Here is a 21,983-nt window from a genome sequence, read left to right on the forward strand (position 1 = left end):
GAATTAATCTATGGCTGCAGTGACATAATAATTTGTGACATCCACATCAGACTTTTTTTCCGGAGAATTGCAAATATGCCAGTTTAGTGCCCCTACATTGTGCCGCTGTGACGGGTAGCAGGGCTGAAGTCGTGGCTGACATATATTGCTCAATCGTGCCCTGGTTCCCTGTCACATGAATACAATGTCCATTTTTTAGCATACCTTCTGCTTCACCTTCTGCACCATCAAGGTTCCATCAGGGCTGCTGAAGTTCTGCTGCTGGCGCTGTTACGCATAAAGAGACAGAGTCCAAGTTCAACTTAAAACAGACAACTTTACTGGTTTCTTCTCTCAGCACATCCATGTCTATTGCAGCATCAACATAGGGTTCCACACAGATTACATCCTTCGTTTTTCCTGTGCTCTCCCACATGTCCTTCAGCATGTTCTGGGATTGTACCATCTTGTCCGGTATCTCAGCGTCCTCCCTGTCCAGCTTCATTACTCTTAGGAATTTCCCCTGTCCGATTAGCAGCAGACAAAAGGGCAATTGCCCACGTAGTAAGCTGCCACATGATAGAGCCACCTGCATTCCTGTGCTGCTGCAATTCCTGATCTCCTGGCCTTGGATGTCTGGGCTTCTAGCTTCCTACATTACTGGGTCACTGTGTTGCCCCGGGCTCTAAGGCCCTCCGGGACTGCCTGGGCTCTCTGGCCATCCTGGGCTTTCTGAGCTCCCGAGAAAATACTACTATCTTATCCGCAGTTGTCCTCTCCTATGTGAACTATTATCCTATTGAAGCTACTGTACTAAGGTATTTCCATCTAGTTTTCTAATCAACGTACTGCACTTTCCCTATTTACAAAATAAATAGCAGCATTTAGTAGTAAAACATATACAGTAAGAACATTTAACCGATAGAAGGGTGGGGGTCTTTGTAACCCCTTCCTTTAAGGATGGTCATCCCCAACCATATCATGCCTAAAACTTTATTATTTACATTTTAATATTTCATGCAGGGAGGTAGAAAACAAAGTTTAAACAAAGTATTTTTTCCTTTCTTTTTGCTCAGTGGGAGACACTGGGCACCACCCTCCGTGATCAGGGAATGCCCATTTGCTCCACAGGAGAGTCCACTACTAAAACCACATGTGCCTGGCACACAGTCCTCCAGGTGACATTTGTAGTCCATTGTGCACTGGTCCTGTCCATCCATGGGACTCAAGAATATGTATAACAAAGGGACCTGTCTGCTACGTCCCCAGTCCTTGGGAAGGGTGTTTTTCCCCCTTCCTTTGTCCATAGCACTGCCCTTTCTTCGCATTTGCGCTTCCTGTAACTGGAGCACAGTCTGTTAATGCAGCCGCACATGGTCCATTTTCCTCAGTCCAAGGGCAGAGTCCTGCTATCCAGCAGGAATGGCGCAACAAAACTATAATGAAAAAAATTAACGTCTACTCCTGGCCATACAGGCCTCATTGCACCCGACTCTGAGGGTGCTCCGGGGCTTCTGTGCTCACCAGTCCTGTTTACTTTTAAATTATGGAGCGAGCACTATTTGTGGAAGTTCAAAGACAAAGGAGTTAGGGGGTCGCTGTGCTGCCCGGGTTCTAGGGCCCTTCTGGGTTGTCTGAGCTCACTGGCCCCACTAAACTCCAATAAGGAAAACACTCCCATCTTATACACAGCTTGTCCCTCCTATGTTAACTATTATTCTTCCTTTTGAAGCTACTGTACAAAGGTATCTCCATCTAGTGTCCTAATCAACGTACTGCACTTTCCCTATTTACAATATACATACATACATACATAGCAGCATTTAGTAGTAAAACATACAGTAAGAACATTTAACTGGGAGATGGGTGGGGGTCTTTCTAACCCCTTACACCGCCATAAAGTGTAGAGCCCCCATACATTGTGCCCAGCTCGTGCTACTGGTGACAAACCCCATAAATTGTTAAGTGCTTTTTCCCACTACAATAATGGCAAATATGTGGCCGCTTACTGCGGTTTAGGCACAGTGAGGATCAGAAGGAGGGGGCCTTTGGACTTGGGAGGGCAGAATTTACTGGATTTTAATTGAGAGGGCCGGAGCCGGAGACTTTGGTCTAACAGAATCGTGGGAACGCCCTATAGTTTCGGTGACAGATGATGGGGGGGGCTGGTTTTTTGCAGGAAAAATTAAGGTTTTTATTTTTACATTTTGGGGTCTGAAAAACAAACTGCTCCAGCTTCTTGAATAAAATTTAAAATGTATTTAATCCATGTTAAAAATTGAAATTACATGCTTCTGAACCATACTTGGTTGAGAGGGAAAGCGACACATTTCGATCACAAAAACAATCTTTAAGCTGAAATCCTTTTATACCCATAATGCTTTAAGGGAAAGTCAGACCAATAACTTATCGACTCATACCACATGACATGTTGCAAGTCTTATACATAGCATATGCATAATATTAACCCCTTAAGGACCAGGGGTATTTCTGATTTTGTGTCTCTGTTTTTGCTCACCTTCTTCCTAGAGCCATAACGTTTTTTTCTGTCGATATAGCCATGTGTGGGATTGTTTTGTATGGGACGAGCTGTATATTTGAACAACATGATTGCTTTTACCACATACTAGAAAACGGTTAAAAAAATTCAAAGTGCGGTGAAATTGCAAAAAAGTGCCATTCATTCAATTGATTTTTTTTTTACCATGTTCACTAAATGCTAAAACTAACCTGTCATTATGATTCCTCAGGCCATTGCGAGTTTGTAGATTTTTTTTTTACCATGTTCACTAAATGCTAAAACTAACCTGTCATTATGATTCCTCAGGCCATTGCGAGTTTGTAGATTTTTTTTTTTACCATGTTCACTAAATGCTAAAACTGACCTGTCATTATGATTCTCCAGGCAATTAAGAGTTTGTACATACCAATCATGTGTAGGTTCTTTTTTAATTAAGTGGTGAAAAAAAAATCCAAAGTTTGGAAAAAATTAAAGTTGCTGTTTTCCGAGACCCGTAGCATCTCCATTTTTCAGGATCTGGGGCTTGTTGAGAGCTTGATTTTTGCATGCCAAGCTAACATTTTTATTGACATCATTTGGGTGTAGATGCAATGCTTTGATAGCCCGTTATTGCATTTTAATGCAATGTTGCGGAGAACAAAAAATTGTCATTCTGGCGTTTTGATTTCACTGGTCAACACAAAAAAAAATCATCAGCAAAGGTATGTCTGACATTCCAGAGTTAGGGGTGACCAGTGAGAATTTGGGGATTCCCCAAACAAGGGACCCAACTCTGAAAGAAGCCTTTAATAATGTAATTGTCTTTAATGGGGTATCAGTAATGGTTAAATGGTCTGGAGAGGCAGAGACAGCCTTTCAGAAAATGAAAGGGGCTCTGAGTAAGTAGCCGGCTATGGTGGCCCCCTACTTTAGGAAAGTGTTTATACTCCAAACAGACGCCTCAGATGTCGGATTAGGAGCAGTCCATTCTCAGGAGATACACGGGCAGAAGCACCCTGTTTTCTACCTTAGTAGGAAGCTATCCACATGTGAGAGGAATTATTCAGTCATAGAGAAATAGTGCTTGGACATAAAGTGGGTGGTGGACATATTATGGTACTATCTGGTGGGACGTAAGTTTAGATTGGTATCTGACCATGCCCCACTCAGATGGATGAGGGAAACAAAAAGTAAAAATGTTAGGGTCACCTGCTGGTTATTAGCCCTGCAAGATTTTAACTTCCATATGGAACATAGAGCAGGGAAGCTACAGTACATGGTAATGCTGATGCCCTCTCAAGAATCCCTTGTCTGGTAGTAGAAAGTGACAAGCCCCACAGCTTTAGGTATAGGGGGAGGTATACAAGGAGGCTAATGGTTGCATAGTCGATAGGAGGTATGTGTCATAGAGATGGCTGCTCTATGTGTTGTAACCCGGAGTATTTTCTTAAGTGCACGTAAGCACTAAAAGGTTCGCTTGGTGAACATCGGACCGGGTTGCGAATAGCAATGAGAGATGGGCGGGTCTGGCTACCCATATACCTCACCTCTGGATGTGGTTACAGCCTATATAATGTAGGCTGTTATTTGCCACATGGTCTGTGGGATTGGGAGGGAGAAGGCCTCCTGTGTGTTTGGCTCCAGATCGAGCCCAAGAACTGGACACTAACCCAGCCTGTGTGCCCACAGGCCTGAGGGAGCAAAGCTCTGCTATGAACATTTTGTGTTGTGTTTTGCCTGATCTAAAGGCTGTTTATTTTCTGTTTTGCTTCTGTGGTTTATGAAGCAGTAAACCCCCCATAAACTTTCAAAGGAACAAGCCTCCTGTTTTCCTCCCATCATACAGAGTGAGTAAAACCCCTACAATATACACACAGTCATGCCCGAAAGTGTTGTCACCTTTGAAATTGTTCCATAAATACTGTATTTCTCCTGGAAAATTATTGCAATTACACATTTTGTTTTATACTTGTTTATTTATTTTGTGTGCATTGGAACAGCACCAAAAACAGAAATAAAAGGCAATTTGGACACGATTTCACACAAAACCCCCAAAATAGGCTGGACAAAACTGTTGGCATCCTCAACTTAATACTTTGCTGCACACCCTTTGGAATAAATATCTGCCATCAATCGCTTGCTATAAACGTCAACAAGCTTCTTACACCTGTCAATTGGAATTTTGGACCACTGTTTTGTAAACTGCTCAGTCTCATATTTGAAGGGTGCCTTCTCCAAACAGCAAAGCAATTTTAAGATCTCTCCATAGGTGTTCAATGGGATTTAGGTCCAGGCACATTGCTGACTACCTCAGAACTCTCCAGTTTTTTTTTTCCATCCATTCCTTGGTGCTTGTTAACATATGTTTGGGGTCATTATCCTGCTGGAAGACCAATGACTAGTACACAATCCCAGTTTTCTGACACTAGGCACTAAATTTCAAAAGAAAAGACTTTGGTAATCTTCAGACTTTATGCCTTGCATAACCAGTCAGTGCCAGAGACAGCAAAACATCCCCAAAACATCTTTGAACCTTAACTATATTTGACTGCACGTACTGTCTTTTTTCTTTGTTGGCCTCATTCCATTTTCGGTAAACAGTAGAATGATATGCTTTACACTGGACAAGCGGTGGATACTGCGTCCACGGTGTGCACGCACTGGCCTCCTCCCACTGTGCGGTCTGCTCCTTCTCTAACCTCAGGAGCTATTCCTCTATAACAGGGACTGTTTGTCCACCATTTGCATTGGGGCACACTAGTACTTAACTGAGTGAGGTACATTGATGAAGGTCTATTGATTAGACCGAAACGTCTACTGTATGTACTCGACCTCATTTAATAAACACCCCCCTTTATTCACTGCAAACAAATTGGTGTGTGCCGAGTTTATCACTATATTACCAAAAAGCTCTGTCTTGGTCTCATCTGTTCACATTTTGTACTTTGTATGATTGGAATTTTCATTTTTCCCTGTTTGTCTTCTCTTGTCTGTCTGGTTAGTGTAATCCTATACACTTCGGCCTCGCACCATACTGGGTGGGAAAGGGAACAGATAACAGTAAAGGTACCTTCACACAAAGCGACGCTGCAGCGATAGCGACAACGATGCCGATCGCTGCAGTGTCGCTGTTTGATCGCTGGGGAGCTGTCACACAGACCGCTCTCCAGCGACCAACGATGCTGAGGTCCCCGGGTAACCAGGGTAAACATCGGGTTGCTAAGCGCAGGGCCGCGCTTAGTAACCCGATGTTTACCCTGGTTACCAGCGTAAAAGTAAAAAAAACAAACAGTACATACTCACCTGCGCGTCCCCCAGCGTCTGCTTCCTGACACTGACTGAGCTCCGGCCCTAACAGCACAGCGGTGACGTCACCGCTGTGCTTTCACTTTCACTTTAGGGCCGGCGCTCAGTAAGTGTCAGGAAGCAGACGCTGGGGGACGCGCAGGTGAGTATGTACTGTTTGTTTTTTTTACTTTTACGCTGGTAACCAGGGTAAACATCGGGTTACTAAGCGCGGCCCTTCGCTTGGTAACCCGATGTTTACCCTGGTTACCAGTGTAAAACATCGCTGGTATCGTTGCTTTTGCTTTCAAACACAACGATACACGGCGATCGGACGACCAAATAAAGTTCTGGACTTTATTCAGCGACCAGCGACATCACAGCAGGATCCTGATCGCTGCTGCGTGTCAAACTAAATGATATCGCTAGCGAGGACGCTGCAACGTCACGGATCGCTAGCGATATCGTTACAAAGTCGTTTCGTGTGAAGGTACCTTAAGTCAGGAGCATAGCAAGGCATGTGACCCAGGAGTCTCTGCCTTCATGGTAATCCAGCAGACAGAAATAGACTAGGGCACCCCCTAGCATGTGGAATAGGGAAGGGGCCTCATTCCCCAAAAATCCTGCAATAGTACCTTGACGTCTGCATTGCAAACTTTCATCAATTTTTCTCTCAAGTCCACATCCAGGGAGATTAGCTACAGTGCCGTGGGTTGTAAACTTCTTTATTTTGTTGTGTATTGCGGACAAAGGAGCATCAAGATCTCTGGAGATGGACTTCTAAGAGGGAGATGGATTCTCTCTGTTTTGAATGCTTAGTGTGGTACACACAGACACACAATGAATGCAAAGATTGAGTCAAATTCTCCCATTTTTATCTGGTTTCAGGTGTGATTTTTATATTGCCCACACCTGTTACTTGCCACAGGTCAGGTCGATCCAGCATCACATGCTTGGAAAAAAAAGTTGTTTACCCAGAATTTTGGAAAGATGCCAATAATTTTGTCCAGCCCATTTGGGTTTTCGTGTGAAATTATGTTCATTGTGCATTTTTTTCTCAGTATTTTTTGTTCGGTTTCAATACACACAAAGGAAATAAAGGTGTATAACAAAAAATGTGTAATTGAAATAATTTTGTGGGGGATATGCTTCATTTTCTTGAACAATTTCGAGGATGTCAACACTTTCGTCTATTACTGTATATAGACTTATATGTATATGGCCCTATTAACTCTTTAATTAATTTTCCATTCTTGCACCTTCATTTATTTCTCCCCTTCTTCCAAGAACCATAACTTTTTAATTTTGATGGCGACAGTTTTTTTGTGTGACAAGTTGCAGTTTTGAATGGCACTTTTCATATTGCAAAAAACTGCAAGTGTGGCGAAATTGGAACAAAAAACCATCCCACCACTGTTTTTGGGTTTTGTTTTTACAGTGAAACTCCATAGGCTTACATTGGAAAACGACTGTTGGATCACACAGAGTCCAGTGTGATCTGGCAAGACAGAATAGCCATGATGTGACCCAATAGGGGACAAAAACAGCACTGGGAAAGATGGTGATTAAATAAATTCATCTACATTATATACTGTATAAATTATATAAAATGTAGGTTTAGCCAATAAAACTTTTCATGGGAGTGTTTCTTTAATGGACCCTGATGCTTAGCTTAGTATTCCTAGTATACCTGTTCATTTTGTTATTGAATTGAACCAAATACATACCGTAACTCAGATTTTTATTCTGTCCAATCTAGAGTCTTTGGTTCCCATTATGGACATATTCAAAATATTAGAGTTAAAACAATGTTTCCATCACAACAAAGTTTTAGTGCCGGCGTCCCTGCACACTTCCCTCCACCCCAAGCAGGGACTCCCCAAGCTGACTAACTCACCACAGCAGCTGCTTTCCGCACTTCTTTCTCCTCCTGCTGCTGCCCATGGTCTGAGCACGGCTCGCAGATTCAAGGGCACTGTGCCTGGGCTAACACACGCTCCCCAGCTGTTAAAGGGCTAGCATGTACCATCCTAAAGCATCCCCAGCCAATGACTGGGAGACACTTATTATTTAAGACACCTCCACCTGATGTGATGTGCCTGAGCAATGTGTTAACTCTGCCTTTTTGCACGCTTACTAGTTCGCAGGTCCCCTTGTATCTGCCAGTCCATGCCAGTCAGTGCCTGTTCCTGCTTGTACCTGTCTTTCTGTACCTGCCTTGTGATCCTGAACTCAAGCCATGCCTGGCTGCACCTGCTTGCACCTGTCATGCTAGCCTGTATACCATTCGTACTTGCATGCACGTGCCGTGCCGGCTTGTATACCAGCCGTACTTGTGTGCACTGTGCCAGCATGTATACCAGCTGTACCTTTCTGTATCTTCTATGCCAGTCTGTATACCAGCTGTACCTGCCTGCACTTGAGGTACCAAATCTGTTCACCAGCCAATTCAACCAATACCTGCCGTACCAGCCGTACTTGTCTGCAACTGCCATGCCAGTCTGTTTACCAGCCGTACCTGCTTGCACCTGCCCTGCCAGCCTGTTTACCAGCTGTACCTTCCTGCACCTTCCATGACAGTCTGTATATCAGCCGTACCTGCTCGCACCTGCTGTACCAGTCTGTTCACCAGCCAATTCAACCAGTACCTGACGTGCATGTCCGTATCAGCCAAGTCTATCCATTCCTGGCCATTCCAACTACTTGCCCCTTTTGAGGTCAGCTGCCATGTGTCCAAAGTCTGTGAAGGAACAGATGATTGGCCTCGGGGAGACCAAAACATCCAACACCGCGGAGACACCATCACGTGTTTCTCAACGCAGTGATCCAGTTCACTGCTTGCGTTGAGAAACACGTAATGGTGTCTCCGCAGCTATCCTACATGTGTCCAAAGTCTGTCCTGGTGTCACAAGTGTGTCAGATGCAACAGACAGTGGCATTGCATCTGGTTGCATAAGGTCTCTGCGTTTGGCATTGTAGATGCCTTCTTAATCCTTCTGACTTTTGGGCCCTTTTAATCCCTGGGTCTGGATGGGATACACCCCCGAGTACTATAGCAATTAAGTACTGTCATAGATAGACCATTATTTTTAATCTTTAAAGACTCCATATGTTATAGAAATCTTAATCTTATATTAATCTTTGAAAGCTTAATATTATAGAATGTTATATTGATCTTTAATAGCTTAATATAATAGAATCGTCTATTAAGTCTATATTCATTAGTTTGCTGACATGTAAGATTTTCTTGTGTGGTGATGTATTTTTCCAGAATGTCTGTGTGGTATATTCAAGACCTGGAAATGTTCTTACTCCACGACCTGGGGATGGTTTATTAAAACAATGTACTGTTAGGGGTCGAGATCCCGCCTCTGCACAGGGGGAATCTCGAGCCATGTCCGCTGCGGTCTCCCATCCTTCTCCAGCCGCAGTGGAGCCTGCTCAGCGGAGACGTCGGTTCCAGCATCTTGCTCAGTCTGACTCTGTCCAAAGGGTTACTGCTGCTTTTCCAGCTTCTACATTAAAGCCAGTACTGGGCAGCGGCGAGCAGACGCTTCTGGGACTAAGTCCTGCTTTTCTCATTCTGAGCATGCCCAGAGTAAGATCTCTCAGTGGAGATCGAGGGTCACATGTTCAGATACTGCAGCTAAATCCATTGGTCCTCCAGGAAGGTCCTGAAGGTGCTCAGGCTCTGTAGCAGCCTCTCATTGGTCCTTCTAGGAAGGTCCTGTTCTTGCTGCAGCTATTTAAGGTTCTCATGACCGCACGGCCATGCGCTAGTATTGAATCAGTTTTGTGCATGCGCCAGTGTGGTCACATTTATGTGTGTGTTCAGGGACTCGGCTGAAATAAGCCCCTAGAATGCCGGCACCTCCGGCGAGGAGATTGTGTGTGTGGATCTAGGGCCCCGGCTGAACTAAGCCCCTAGAATACCGGCTTCTCCGGTGAGGAGATTGTATGTGTGTTTGACCACAGACTGCCTTCAGCTCGGCAGTTAGCTGTGAACTCCTGTGGGGTTAACAAGGCACAGCGTCTTGTTTCAGTGCGACTCTGTGAAGTAACAGAGGTCGCTTAAACCGCCATATAGTGCCGTCATTTGCTAGCAGCAGGTTCCTCCTGCGCGGTGGACCCCGGGCTGCGAACGCACCAATAATAACATCTATATTTATGTGTTTGTTGCCCAGATATCTGTATTTGTTTGGAAACTAGTCCTCAGTTATATTGTGGCTGTATTATTAACCCTTCAACAATATCCGCTGTACATGTTCAGCACAAGTTGGTAGCAGGTGTATAGAGCGGTCTCTCGGAGTGAGCTCTCCTCATATTTGAAAAGTAATGTAGTGCTACAGCCAAGACCTGTTTCTAACAACCGATTTTTGGCCTGTTAAATGTCGCTGTCAAACTCTTACAGTAGCATTAACAGCGTGCCGACATGGTGATGCATCATTCCATGTGCCCATCAGGGCGCCTGTGACGTGATCAAGGATCGAGAGCCATGGGTCTGTTGAAGACCTCCTTGCCTGTCATAATGGAGCTTCCTTGAAAACCAAACTGCAGCCGGGCTTTAAAGGAGATCGCAATTTTTACTACATACAGCAATAATGTTATATTGCTGTATGTACTACAAGCAATCAGACGATTGAATGCTCAAGTCCCCTAAGAGGACATAAAAATACAGTGAAAAGTAAAAAAAAAATCTTTACTTTTTTTAAAATATAAAAGTTCAAATCACCTTTTCCCCATTAAAATAAAAATAATACAAAAACACACATATGTTTGCCATAAAAACAATTCCCAAAAAAACATAATTGTATTTTTTCACAATTTCACCGCACTTGGAATCTTGTTTCCTTTTTCCAATATACTAGTTGGCCCGTGCAAAATTTTCGCACATTGATTGTCGGGGGCCCAGGCAATTTCAGGAAAATCAAGCTGGTCAAATGTAAATGTATTTAATGAGATGATGAACACAGAGAGGTATGTGCCTCACTGACATATATATATATATATATACATATATATATATATATATATATATATATATATATATATATATATATATATATATATATATATGTTTTCACAAATATTTGAGCCCATGAATCCGTTATATGTCCATTTTGCAAGCCGGTGAGAAAATCTCGCAGATGTCATACGGACGTCACACAGATGCTTATAAGCGAGAAAATCGTATCCTCGAACTGCACTTATGACATAAGGATCACTGTTCAGGGAACCTTTCTGCGATTCTCATCTGTGTAAAACGGACCGATTTTTTATACGTTGTGTGTGACTCCAGCCTAAAGGAGATCCCCTAACATTAAACATAATGGTATTTTACTTACTGATCAGAAGGGGTCTGATTGTCAGGACCTTGCAAAAGAACAGGGGCAGCAGCATTTTTCCCCTCCACAGCAGCACTGCCATCTATCTGCAGTGTAGGGAAGTGCAACACAGCCCTATAAATGTGAACGGAGAAGCTCCCCGTACAGCAGTGCCACTTTGACAGTAAAAATGATGGAGAATTGACCCCATAACTGAGCGTATTTACACCATTGTATAATAATTGGGAATATCCCTTTAAAAGAAAAGAAAGTAATCTCTGCAGATTATTTTACCTTTTTTTCCCTCTACGGTTGGATTTTTTTTTTCAATTTTTGCAAAGTTGTTTCCACCAATCTTTCCCATCGGGAAACAATGTACAGTCTGAGTTATGTCAATGTTGCAGTTTTTTTTACTTGAAACCAGAGTTAACTCCAGGTCACTAATAAGCTGAAACCTTAGAAGTAAGATAGAATTTACAATGACTGTCCAATAATACGGAAAATCTGATGGTTCAGAACCTGTCCGGTCCCTTTTAGGCTGCATTCATTTATATCTTCAGTTTTTAAGCTGAAGTCTTAAATAGGTAAAATTTTACTTTTATTCTACTTCCACATATGTAGCAAATATTTTATATGTACCTGCCTGAAATTGGCTGGGCAAGGAGTTCGGCAAGCTGGAAAGGCAAATGTTAAGATTTGTTTCAGCTTTGCATTAGTATGCTTTGGGGTAGTGTGGTGCCACCTGCAGGTCATTTTTCCTTACTGCAGTTTTATGAAAATTAATGTTTAAAATGTATTTTGTGATAACATCATGGATGTGTGGTTTGTTTGGCTATTTTCTTGCTGAAGATGGCAAGTTTACCTTGTGTGTGAGTGCAGTATGAACGGAGATGCAAAGTAATCACCAAAAAAGAGTGTTTTGAAATAATATAGACTGATTATGTGGCAAAATGAATGATGTCACTTGTCACTCAAAAGTACAACTGATTCAATAAAAAATGAAGGCCTTTTACATTTACATGGACAGAAAAATAAAAATGTTACAGCTCTAGGAAGAAGAGGAAAAAAAAAATGAAAATGCAAACATGGAAATTGGCTGCATGGGGAAAGGTTAACATTTACAGTGGACTATAATAACACTACATTTTTTGCTAACGGCACACGCACAGTAGTATTATTGCAATGCGTGCTGTGATGCAGTGACTCATGTTACAGCTAGGGGCAATTTATGTGCTCCTCAGGATACGCATGGAGGCATATCTGTAATAGTGATAATGAAACTGTGTCCGGCATGATTGTAAATGGCCGGTATGTGTCGCAGAGGGCGTCTGCGCTGTAAGCCTGTAGTGTTGTTCTGGGACCTGTAGTCCCACAAGTATTTGTATAGTTAATAGGGAGGCTTGCAGGGTTAGTTGGAGAGCTGGGCGGGACTGGCTAACCACACATACCTCCCACCTATGGGGGTGGTTACAGCTACATAATGTGACCAGGGTTTGGTCACATGGTCAGAGTGTGAGGTCTTGTGAATGGCCTGTGTGTTGGAATGTCCTGGAGTGGACTGGATTCCTGGAAGCACATGGTGAGGCCATGGACTGAGGGTCTATGTGTTGGAAGTGCCTGGGACAGGACTTCCTGAATAGCACACAGAGGTCATATCTCAGTGTGAAAAGTCCTGGATGGTCTGTGTTGGAATGTTTTTGAGTGGACAAGATTCCTGGAAGCACATGATGAGGACAAAGACTGAAGGCCTGTTTGTTGGAAGTGCCTGGGACTGGACTTCCTGAATAGCGCACAAAGAGGTCATATCTGCAGAGCCTGCGATGGCTACTGTGTTGGGGAAGCTACTGTTCCTTCTGCGGGCCTGGTCTATCTGAAGTGCCCTGGTCACAAGGACGGTGATCCCAGTTTGGCAGCTTCCCTGGGAACCAGGACTGACAGAAGTCAGTGTGTGGAGCAGGAGCTCCTGTAACGTAACTCCAGATAAAGGGGGTTACGGGCAGAGATGTACCTGCCATTGGAACAGACTGTCGGTGGTTGTTATGTTCCGGGGATGTATATATAATGATCTGTCATGGTGTGGTTTATGATGCCTAAATAAACCAAATAGACTGTTTTTGTGAGAAACTGTGCCTGAGTGCTTTAAACCCGTTGCCAAGCGAGTGTCGCCAAACCCACTCATTATCTCACAGTGCCTATATATTAACCCTTTTCCGACATTGGGCATAATAGTATGCCTATGGCGGACTCCTTGTTTGGTGCAGTCTCTGGCGCTGAGCCCACACCTTTCCGGGCACATGACAGCTGATCTATACAGCTGATATGTGCCCGCAAAAGCCACAGGTGGAATCGCGATCCACCCACAGAGGTTAACTAGTTAAATGCCACTGTCAATCTCTGACAGCGGCATTTTGCTTGTGCTTACTGGAAGCACATTGCTTATCCCGCCCATCGGTGACCTCGGTCGGTGCTCATAGTAAGTGAGCATTTCTGCTACACACAGGTAATCTGACATCGCCTGTGTGTAGCAGAAGCAATCAAAGTATTGCAGCTTCTAGTCTCCTATGGAGACAATTAAGCATGCAAAAAAGTAAAAAAAAGTTTTTAAAAATATTAAAAAAATATATAAAAGATCAAATCACACCCGTTTTGTACCATTAAAAATAAAACAATAAAAAAATCAAATACACACATATTTGGTATCGCCGAATTCAGATTCACGCAATCTATCAAAATAAAAAAGAATTAACCCGATCGCTAAATGGCATAATGAGAACAAAATTCAAAATGCCAAAGTGTGTTTTCGGTCACCACTACATTGCAATAAAATGCAACAACTGGTGATCAAAAGATCGTATCTACATCAATATGGAATCAATAAAAACGTCAACTCAGCGAGCAAAAAATAAGCCCTCACCTAGCCCCAGATCATGAAAAATGGAGACGCTACAGGTCTCAGAAAATAGCAGCTTTTTTTTTTTAACAAATTTTGGATTTTTTTCGTAATTACCTGGAAAATCATAATAGCAGATCAGTTTTAGCATTTAGTGAACATGTTAAAGATAAACCCAAAACACAACTATGGAATTGCACTTTTTTGTAATTTCATCCCACTTGGATATTTTTCCCATTTTCCAGTACATGATATATTAAAACCAATAGCGCTGTTCAAAAGTACAACTTGTTATGCAAAAAACAAGCTTTCACATGGCCATTTAGACTGAAAAATAAAAAAAAGTTACAGCTCTGGGAAGAAGGGGAGCAAAAAACGTAAATGCAAAAACTGAAATACCCCTGGTCGTTAAGGGGTTAAACTAAAATTGGTCAACTGAATACTGAATGCTAGCTATTCTTTGTCTTGATAGTATTATAGCCACAGACTGGGTATTTTAAATTTATTACATTGGAATTACTTTTTTCCATCTTTTTGTATAGAATTTGTATCTATTATGTTAGTATAATATTAATTTTCATTTTGTTGTGACATACTGTATCTGCCATTTGCTTTTTATTCATAGTATCTATTACATATTGAGCTTTAATATACATTGCTATTTTTATATATTTTTAATGTACGTTGCTATTTTTCTCAAAAGACAAAATTTATTGCAGAAAAAACAGCACTCACCAGGACTTTAAAACTGTAAATTGTCCTATTCCATGTGCTTGGCCAGTCTTTAGAAAAGTAGGAGGAGCAGAGAAGAGAAGGAGGACAACAACCGTTTTGAGCCTATCCCAGCGCTTCTGTGGGTCCAAGCACTCGTTAGGAAAGTAGGGGCAGCAGGGAAGAGAAGGAGGACAGCAGCCGTTTCACGCATATCCCAGCGCTTCTGCGGGTCCAAGCAATCCTTAGGAAAGCAGGCGGAGCGGGGAAGAGAAGGAAGGACAACAGCAGTTTCATGCCTATCCCAGTGCTTGCACCTGCAGAAGTGCTGAAATGCTGTCCTCCTTCTGTTATTCTCCTTCTCTTCCCTGCTCCCACTGCTTTCCTAAGGATTGTTTTGCCACATGAAATAAAGGACATTTAAATTTTTAAAGTCATGGTGATTGCTGTTTCTTCTGCATTTCTCAAAACTAGTTTTTCTTGCACCACTAGACTTTAAGTGGTATGACCCACATTCAGGAGTGATTCAAACAGCTGTTGGATTGGATGGTGTATTTTTTAAACATTATAATAAATATTGTTTTTTTTATAAGTACACTGTGGGCTTTGCCACTTTTTAGTCTTGCAAATAGCTTTATATTGTATATAGAAGTGGCTATTCACTATATTTGAAGATACTATATAGGATTTATAATGTATTGTAAGCTCTAATACATATTAAAATTTTTGTCTATTTAAAAACACATTTTTATGAAGATTTGTATTATATTTGATAATACTAGTACATAATATTGAAAATACATAGCTGCTTTCTTCTCAAAAAATGCAGTTCACCATCTTTCCATAGGATGTTTGTGGTGTTGCATCCCAGTCATTCCTATGAACAGGTGTAATACTGTTTTTGAAAGAAACCAGAAACAAATTTTCTGATTCTAGACAATACTTTTAAAAATATGATATTTAATTATATTTATACTCAATATAAGGTCATTAATACATGCTACAGTATTAAAACAAGCTGGTAAAAGTAAGTCAATAAAGAAGCCTACCTTTTTGTAAAGACTTCTTAGGTCTCTGTACTGCCACATGCTATTTAAGACTTGAGATGCTGCTTTTACTACTTTCGGAGAATGCCTGTTTTAAGGTAACAAAAATATTAAATACATAGATTAAAAAATTAGATATTACAAAATATGCTAAAAGTAATGAGTGCATTCCTCTCGTTTGGCACAGATTATTTTAATCAGCAGGAGACTGCAATTGGGGTCTAGCCTATTTTTACTCTCACTATAGACCTTGAGGAAGGGGAGTTTCCATGCTCTTTCATTTGGTGTAGGTGCTCTGTGGTGACCATTTTTGCTGTGGTTTTGTGCTTGTGAGGTTGTGCGGTCTGGAGTCATGGGCATGGGCACTGAGAGGCACCAGGCCGTTCACCTTGCTGGTGCATGGTCACTGCAGTGGTGGTTAGTGTACAACGCCGCTCCTTCACGGCAATAATAGGACCCACTGAGAGATTCGCCGTGAAGTGGCAGTGGGCTTCATACAGTCTGATCAGAATGTTAAACTATGAACCTCATGTACAGTTATATATATTTTTGCCTCGCAGCATTAGATCAATGTATGATGTTTGGAGGTGCGCTCCAGTCTCTTTTCTCAGCATAAGTAAAAAAATGCATACTGTGCTAGTGTCAGGACCAGGTGGAACAAATCCACCTGAAGTCAAATGCTGCATGCTTTGAAGAGAATGTAAAAATCTACATGAAGTACTTAACCCTGCTGTTCTGTTCGGGTCATAGTGACCCGAACAGACTTTTTGCGGCCCTGTAGATTTTTTTCTGTAAGTCTATAAATCTTGAGACTCCTTGACTTTTCCTCATTTGGGGGGACCTGCCTATGAGTATTTTTTTTTTTTTTTTTCGTTTACTTTTTGCTACACGCAAAAAGTTACACTTGTTGTGTTCGGGTCATAGTGACCCGACATCGTTTTTTCCAGCTGTGAGGCCATATTTTCAGTGAAATAAAGGAGTTATAACCTCAGTTGGGTCTATTTATTATTATTATTATTTATTGTTATAGCGCCATTTATTCCATGGCATATTTATTGCATCTACTATTGTTTATCAATTGATTTTTTTCCTAAATTATTTCAATGGGGTCGTACGCGCACTCTACCGGGGGTATGCATTGAGATCTGCGCACCATAAAAATGGCTTTATATTGATTATTTTTGGTGCGCAGTCTATTCTAAAATGTAGAGTGCATCCGGAGAGATCACTAGGTGTGCACTACACGTGTATATTATGCGCAGAACGGACTGCTCAGAACGCGCTGTCTAAGACGGTTTTTTTTTGTAAATCTGAGCTGTAAAGTCTTGCAAATAATTTTTTGGCTAAGTAAGTCTGTCTTCCTGGCTTATCTGCTTGTTTTCAGAAGTTTTCAAAATGTTTGATTTGATTGTTTTGATTTTTTTTTTTTTTACAAAAATATGTGTATTTTTCTATTTTCGTTTTGCTCATTGATCTGTTTTTTCAGAATAAAAACAAAAAAAAAAGATTTCTAGCTCATTTTTCTTTTTTTTTACTACCAAACATGTTCACAAACAGTCTAGTAAGCAAAAAGTATAAAAAAAAATGGAGTTAGAGTGTCTAAAATCAAGGTTTAAGATAAGCCAGGTCATAGTGACCCGGAACACTACAAGTGTATAGTAAATGCGAACAAAACAGCAGGGTTAATCAGTTTTTTGCTTCTAAAGTAATCTCACTGTATGATATGTTTACAATAATGAAATACATAGAAACTTAAAGGGAATCTGTCAGCAGGATTGTTCACAGTAACCTACAAACAGTGTCAGGTCAGCTCCATTACACTATGTTCCAAATTATTATGCAAATTACATTTTTATCAGATTTTCCTAAACGGTCGGTGCAAATGACAGTCAGTCTAATAAAAGTCATCACCCGTTAGATTATACATCGAATTTTATTGAAGAAACCTCCCAATGATAACAGTATAATCTCCAAAATGAATAAAAACTCAAAATGCACTGTTCCAAATTATTATGCACAGTAGAATTTCTAAACATTTGATATGTTTTAAAGAACTGAAAATGCTCATTTGTGGAATTTGCAGCATTAGGAGGTCACAATCACTGAATAAAATAGCTATTTATCGCCAAAACATCCCAACAGGCCAAGTTACATGTTAACATAGAACCCTTCTTTGATGTCACCTTCACAATTCTTGTACAATTCTGCTTGTATTTCTTTGCATGAAGTTGGAATAGCCTCCCAGAGCTGCTGTTTGGATGTGAATTGCCTCCCACCCTCATAGATCTTTTGCTTGATGATCCTCCAAAGGTTCTCTATAGGGTTGAGGTCAGGGGAAGATGGTGGCCACACCATGAGTCTGCGGCGCGCCCCCACACCGCCGCAGGGCCGAGGGGTACCCGGAGCCGGGCCTCTAGGTCTCAGTCCTGGGGTTGTCACGGTGGCTAGACCCGGTCCGTGGCCCTGTCCGTCAGTGGGGGACGTCCGGTGAAATAAGGGGTGCTAGTAGTGGTGTAGCGGTGCAGTTGTGGGGTGCAGGTCGCGGTAAATAACGAGGACACCAGGTTGCAGTCTCTTTACCTCTTTACTGGAGATCTCTGAGTCCTCAGTCCAGAATACGGTTCACCAGGCTGCGCAAGTCCGGCCGGTCCAATGGCACTTCCAGAATTCTCCTCTCAGGTGGAAATCTGTGCCTTCCTTCTTAGCGCTATGTGTTGTAGTCCTTCCCTGCTGTGCTTACGGAAAGTACCCCACAACTGTTGTGTCTGTTTCTTAAGTTCCCTCACAACTCGATTAACTGGTCTTCTGCTAATCTTCCGTCCCTTCCTGATATTACAGTAAGAACGGCACCCGTTTGTCAGGTTGGCCTGGAGTTCTTCCGGGACCCTAGAGACGCCCCTCTCCCGCAATTGCCACCCAAGACTTCATAGGTGATATGTGGTAGACAGCCCGCCTGAGACTGACTGTCCTGCCGCTGTTTGGAGTATGGCTTAAAGCTGTATATTATTCCACTCCCTCGGCGTTCCGGCCACCGGTAATGCGCCTCAGCAAGGTGCTGCCTCTTTCAACAAAACCCCTGCTGGTATTCTCCTTCTGCTTGATCTCGTTTCTCACTCAGCACAATCTGTCTCGCTTCTAGTCCTTTCTTGGGCACCGCCGCTATGCTGAGCAGGCACGGTTCCGTTACGTTCTTTCAATGCCAAGCCTCTGCCAGGATCCCACCCCTGGCAGAGACCCTACCGTCTCTCCCTTCACAACACCCTCTGCCACCAGGTGTTGCTCCGTTCAATCCCGTCAGCGTTCTCTCCAACTTTCTGCCTGACCCCCAGTTTACCCACTATGGTGGGGAGTGGCCTAATGAATAGCACCCTTAGCTCCCCCCGGAGGCCCTGCTGTGAAACATATTGGTGTCTGTGATACCTGATTGGAGGAACTCCTTCAGTGCCATCGAACGTACCATGGCTCCCCTTAGTGGCGGAGCCACAGTACTGCAACGACCAGGACTCTGGGGCGCTGCACTCCCCCCTGGTTAAACACAGTACTCCGGGACTGGGAAGAAAAACAACAATACAGATTAGCAAAAAGACATACAATTTTGTTGAGTGCAAAACAATAAGCATACTTGAACAGACTTCCCTTTATGGGAGGTGAGGACACTTTTAACGTTACAAACATAGTCAACTTTATAAATTACAGGCTATACATAACTCCTGCTACCCAACCGGGTATTCTACTTAGTGCAATTACTGGAACAATAAATTAACATTGCCTTTAAGAAACTTACACTCTTAGTCTATCAAAGGCCTTCCTATAATCACATTACAGGGCAAGGTAACTTCACATTCTCCTACTCTGAACCTGCAGGACCGCCTGTCCCTATGGCACCAGACCTACTGCCTCTCCTTTCTTTTACAGGACCGCCCCGTTCAGCCGGGGCCTACTGCCTTTCGCTACTATACATGGTATAGACATAACATTCCTTTCGTTTTAGAGAACTCTGAGCCAGCTCTACTCGGCTCCTTTAAGGACTCATTCTCTAACCCCTACGGGTCCGCTTTCTGTCCTTAGTAACAAAGTAACTTTCTATGGGGACGCAGGGTTTACCTTCTATCCTCACCTTCATCATTACTTCTTTACTTTCAACTATGCAGATCTCTACTTCTACCCCTACGGGCTCTCTGCATCTCTTCCTTTCACAAAACATTATTTTTAGATTTCACAATTCAAACAAATTAAACACATATAACTTTTCATGTAAAACAGTTACATTCTTTTCAAAGCATCATCACAACGTTACTGTTCTACAACAGTATCACTTTTTCAAGTTCAGTTTCACACATCCCCTTTAAGAGGGGACCAAGTCTTTCTGAGGTAGCTCGTCTTCTCAGCCTACCAGTCCATGCAAAGGTTCCGGTATGGTATCTTCGCAAAGTGTCTTTAACTAAAACCAATAGGAAAGGTATCTTCGCAAAGTGTCTTTAACTAAAACCAGTAGGAAGCACCCTTAAGAAGGTGCAAACTATTTACAAGGAAGTTCGAATCATGCACAGTCCATGATTACTGCAGTTTATGTAACTTTTGTGCAAAACTTCAAGGAAACAACAATAGTGACCCCGGGTCAACAAGGGGTCACCTTTTAAAGTTTACCCTGGACGGGTTTAGCAGCAACTTAAAAGTAACAGCAGAAAAATAGTAGCAAAAATCAAGAAAAGTAAACAGTTAAAAGAACTATATACAATTACGCAGTGTTCCTTTTTCAGTATCTACTCATTTCTCGGTGACCCTCCACGAGGCTCCACCTGGCGGGTGACCCCTTGACTCTAGGTCCACTCCCGCTGCCAGGTATACCCCATGGTTCTGGGTCTTCTGCACAACCAGGTCGTGCGCGGTGATGAGGGTCTGCGTTCCCACTTCTCTCTGTTCTGGTACCTCAGGAACACCGGTCACTTGAAGGGGGGCCTCCTTAGCCACTACGGTGGTTGCGGCGATCGGGCGGCAGATCGCAAGTTCTGTGGTCTGGCAGGTGGGGGCGACCAGGGTGGTTACAGGTCGGTCACACGGTGGCACTTTGGCTACAGGGGCTGGTTTCTCTTTCTTGTAGACGTTCAGAGCGAACCACCCCTTTTCCCCAAAATGCCGGGTGTAAGTAACACTGTCCCCCGGATAGAGGTCTCGATCGGGGTGACCCTCTCTCAGGTGTGACTCGACATCTCGTCGGTTAACAAAGACCTCCGCGTATAGCCCCGGTTCTTTAATGAAGCCCCAGCCTCCTTGGAGTTTAAAGGTGGTGACGATGCCCTGCCTGCGCGGGGCCTGGTGAGTGGTGGGGTCCTTACGGGCCCGGTCCTTGACCGCCAAATCTTTTTGATGGTAGGCCTCCCGTCTAGCCTGATGTGTTTTCTCCTCCTCTCGCCACCGTTGTTCTAGCTGAATCTGGTATTCTTCCCAGCTTAGGGCCTGTACCATTTCTCCCTTCTGGGTTTCCACCCCGGGGAACCCCATAAGATTGGATCCAGGGTTCACCCAACGACACACCGTGCGCTCCGCACTGACCTCACACGGTAAGGGAGTAGGGGTGATTGGGGCTCGCATACGGTGTTCCATGCCCGTGGCTTCCTCCCATGGTAACAGGCGCTGGAGTCTATGGGTTCCCGGGAGAGGTGGTGCCGCTACGGGGCCCACTAACACACCCTCGGCTGGCGGGGCAGGATCGGCGGACTCACCCACTGGTACGAATCCACTTCCCGCGACAGGTCCCGCTGGTTCTTCCGGTGAGAACTCCGATGTCCGGGAATCCTCTGCCGGCACCACCGGGTGCGGGGCCTGGACTTTCACATTCAGTTGGAGGAGCTGGTTATATAAGTCCTCCATCTCGGCTCTCAGGAATCTGGTGTTATCCACGGAGGACAGGCTGCTGGGCTCATCCGGGTAGTCAGGGGAGACTTCCACTTCAACCCCGCTGTCGGGTTCGGAGCTGCTGGCCATAGCGTCCTCCACGTGGGTCGCTTCCTGGTCTTTTTCCCGCTCTCTCCTTCGTGAGCAGTTTCGTTTTCTCTGCCTCCGCCCCTCATTAAGGATTAGGAGGCGGATCTCTGCTGCTGACGGACACGTCCTCACCGTGCAGAAATATTTGGACTGGGCGGCCATTGCTGTTCGCGCCCTGCAGCTCGTCTACGCCCACTCCACGCCCCTCTTCTCTTCCTGCGCTCTTCTCAGCGCTGCAATGGCGGCGGATTTTGGCGCGAACT

At 43.4% G+C, this 21,983-nt stretch overlaps 1 protein-coding gene across 13 annotated transcripts in view; it reads right to left on the reverse strand.

Annotated features, from left to right (window-relative positions):
• The window catches only part of CTNND2 (catenin delta 2), a 3,400,942-nt gene that overhangs the window by 785,295 nt on the left and 2,593,664 nt on the right, over positions 1-21,983 (reverse strand). For all 13 annotated transcript variants that reach the window (XM_077269511.1, XM_077269508.1, XM_077269506.1 and 10 more), the window contains one exon: positions 15,739-15,823. In XM_077269511.1, the coding sequence (XP_077125626.1) occupies positions 15,739-15,823 (85 nt within the window). The remainder of the gene's footprint in view (positions 1-15,738; positions 15,824-21,983) is intronic.

The sequence above is a fragment of the Ranitomeya variabilis genome, chromosome 6, assembly GCF_051348905.1.
Source record: "Ranitomeya variabilis isolate aRanVar5 chromosome 6, aRanVar5.hap1, whole genome shotgun sequence".
Lineage (NCBI taxonomy): Eukaryota > Metazoa > Chordata > Amphibia > Anura > Dendrobatidae > Ranitomeya > Ranitomeya variabilis.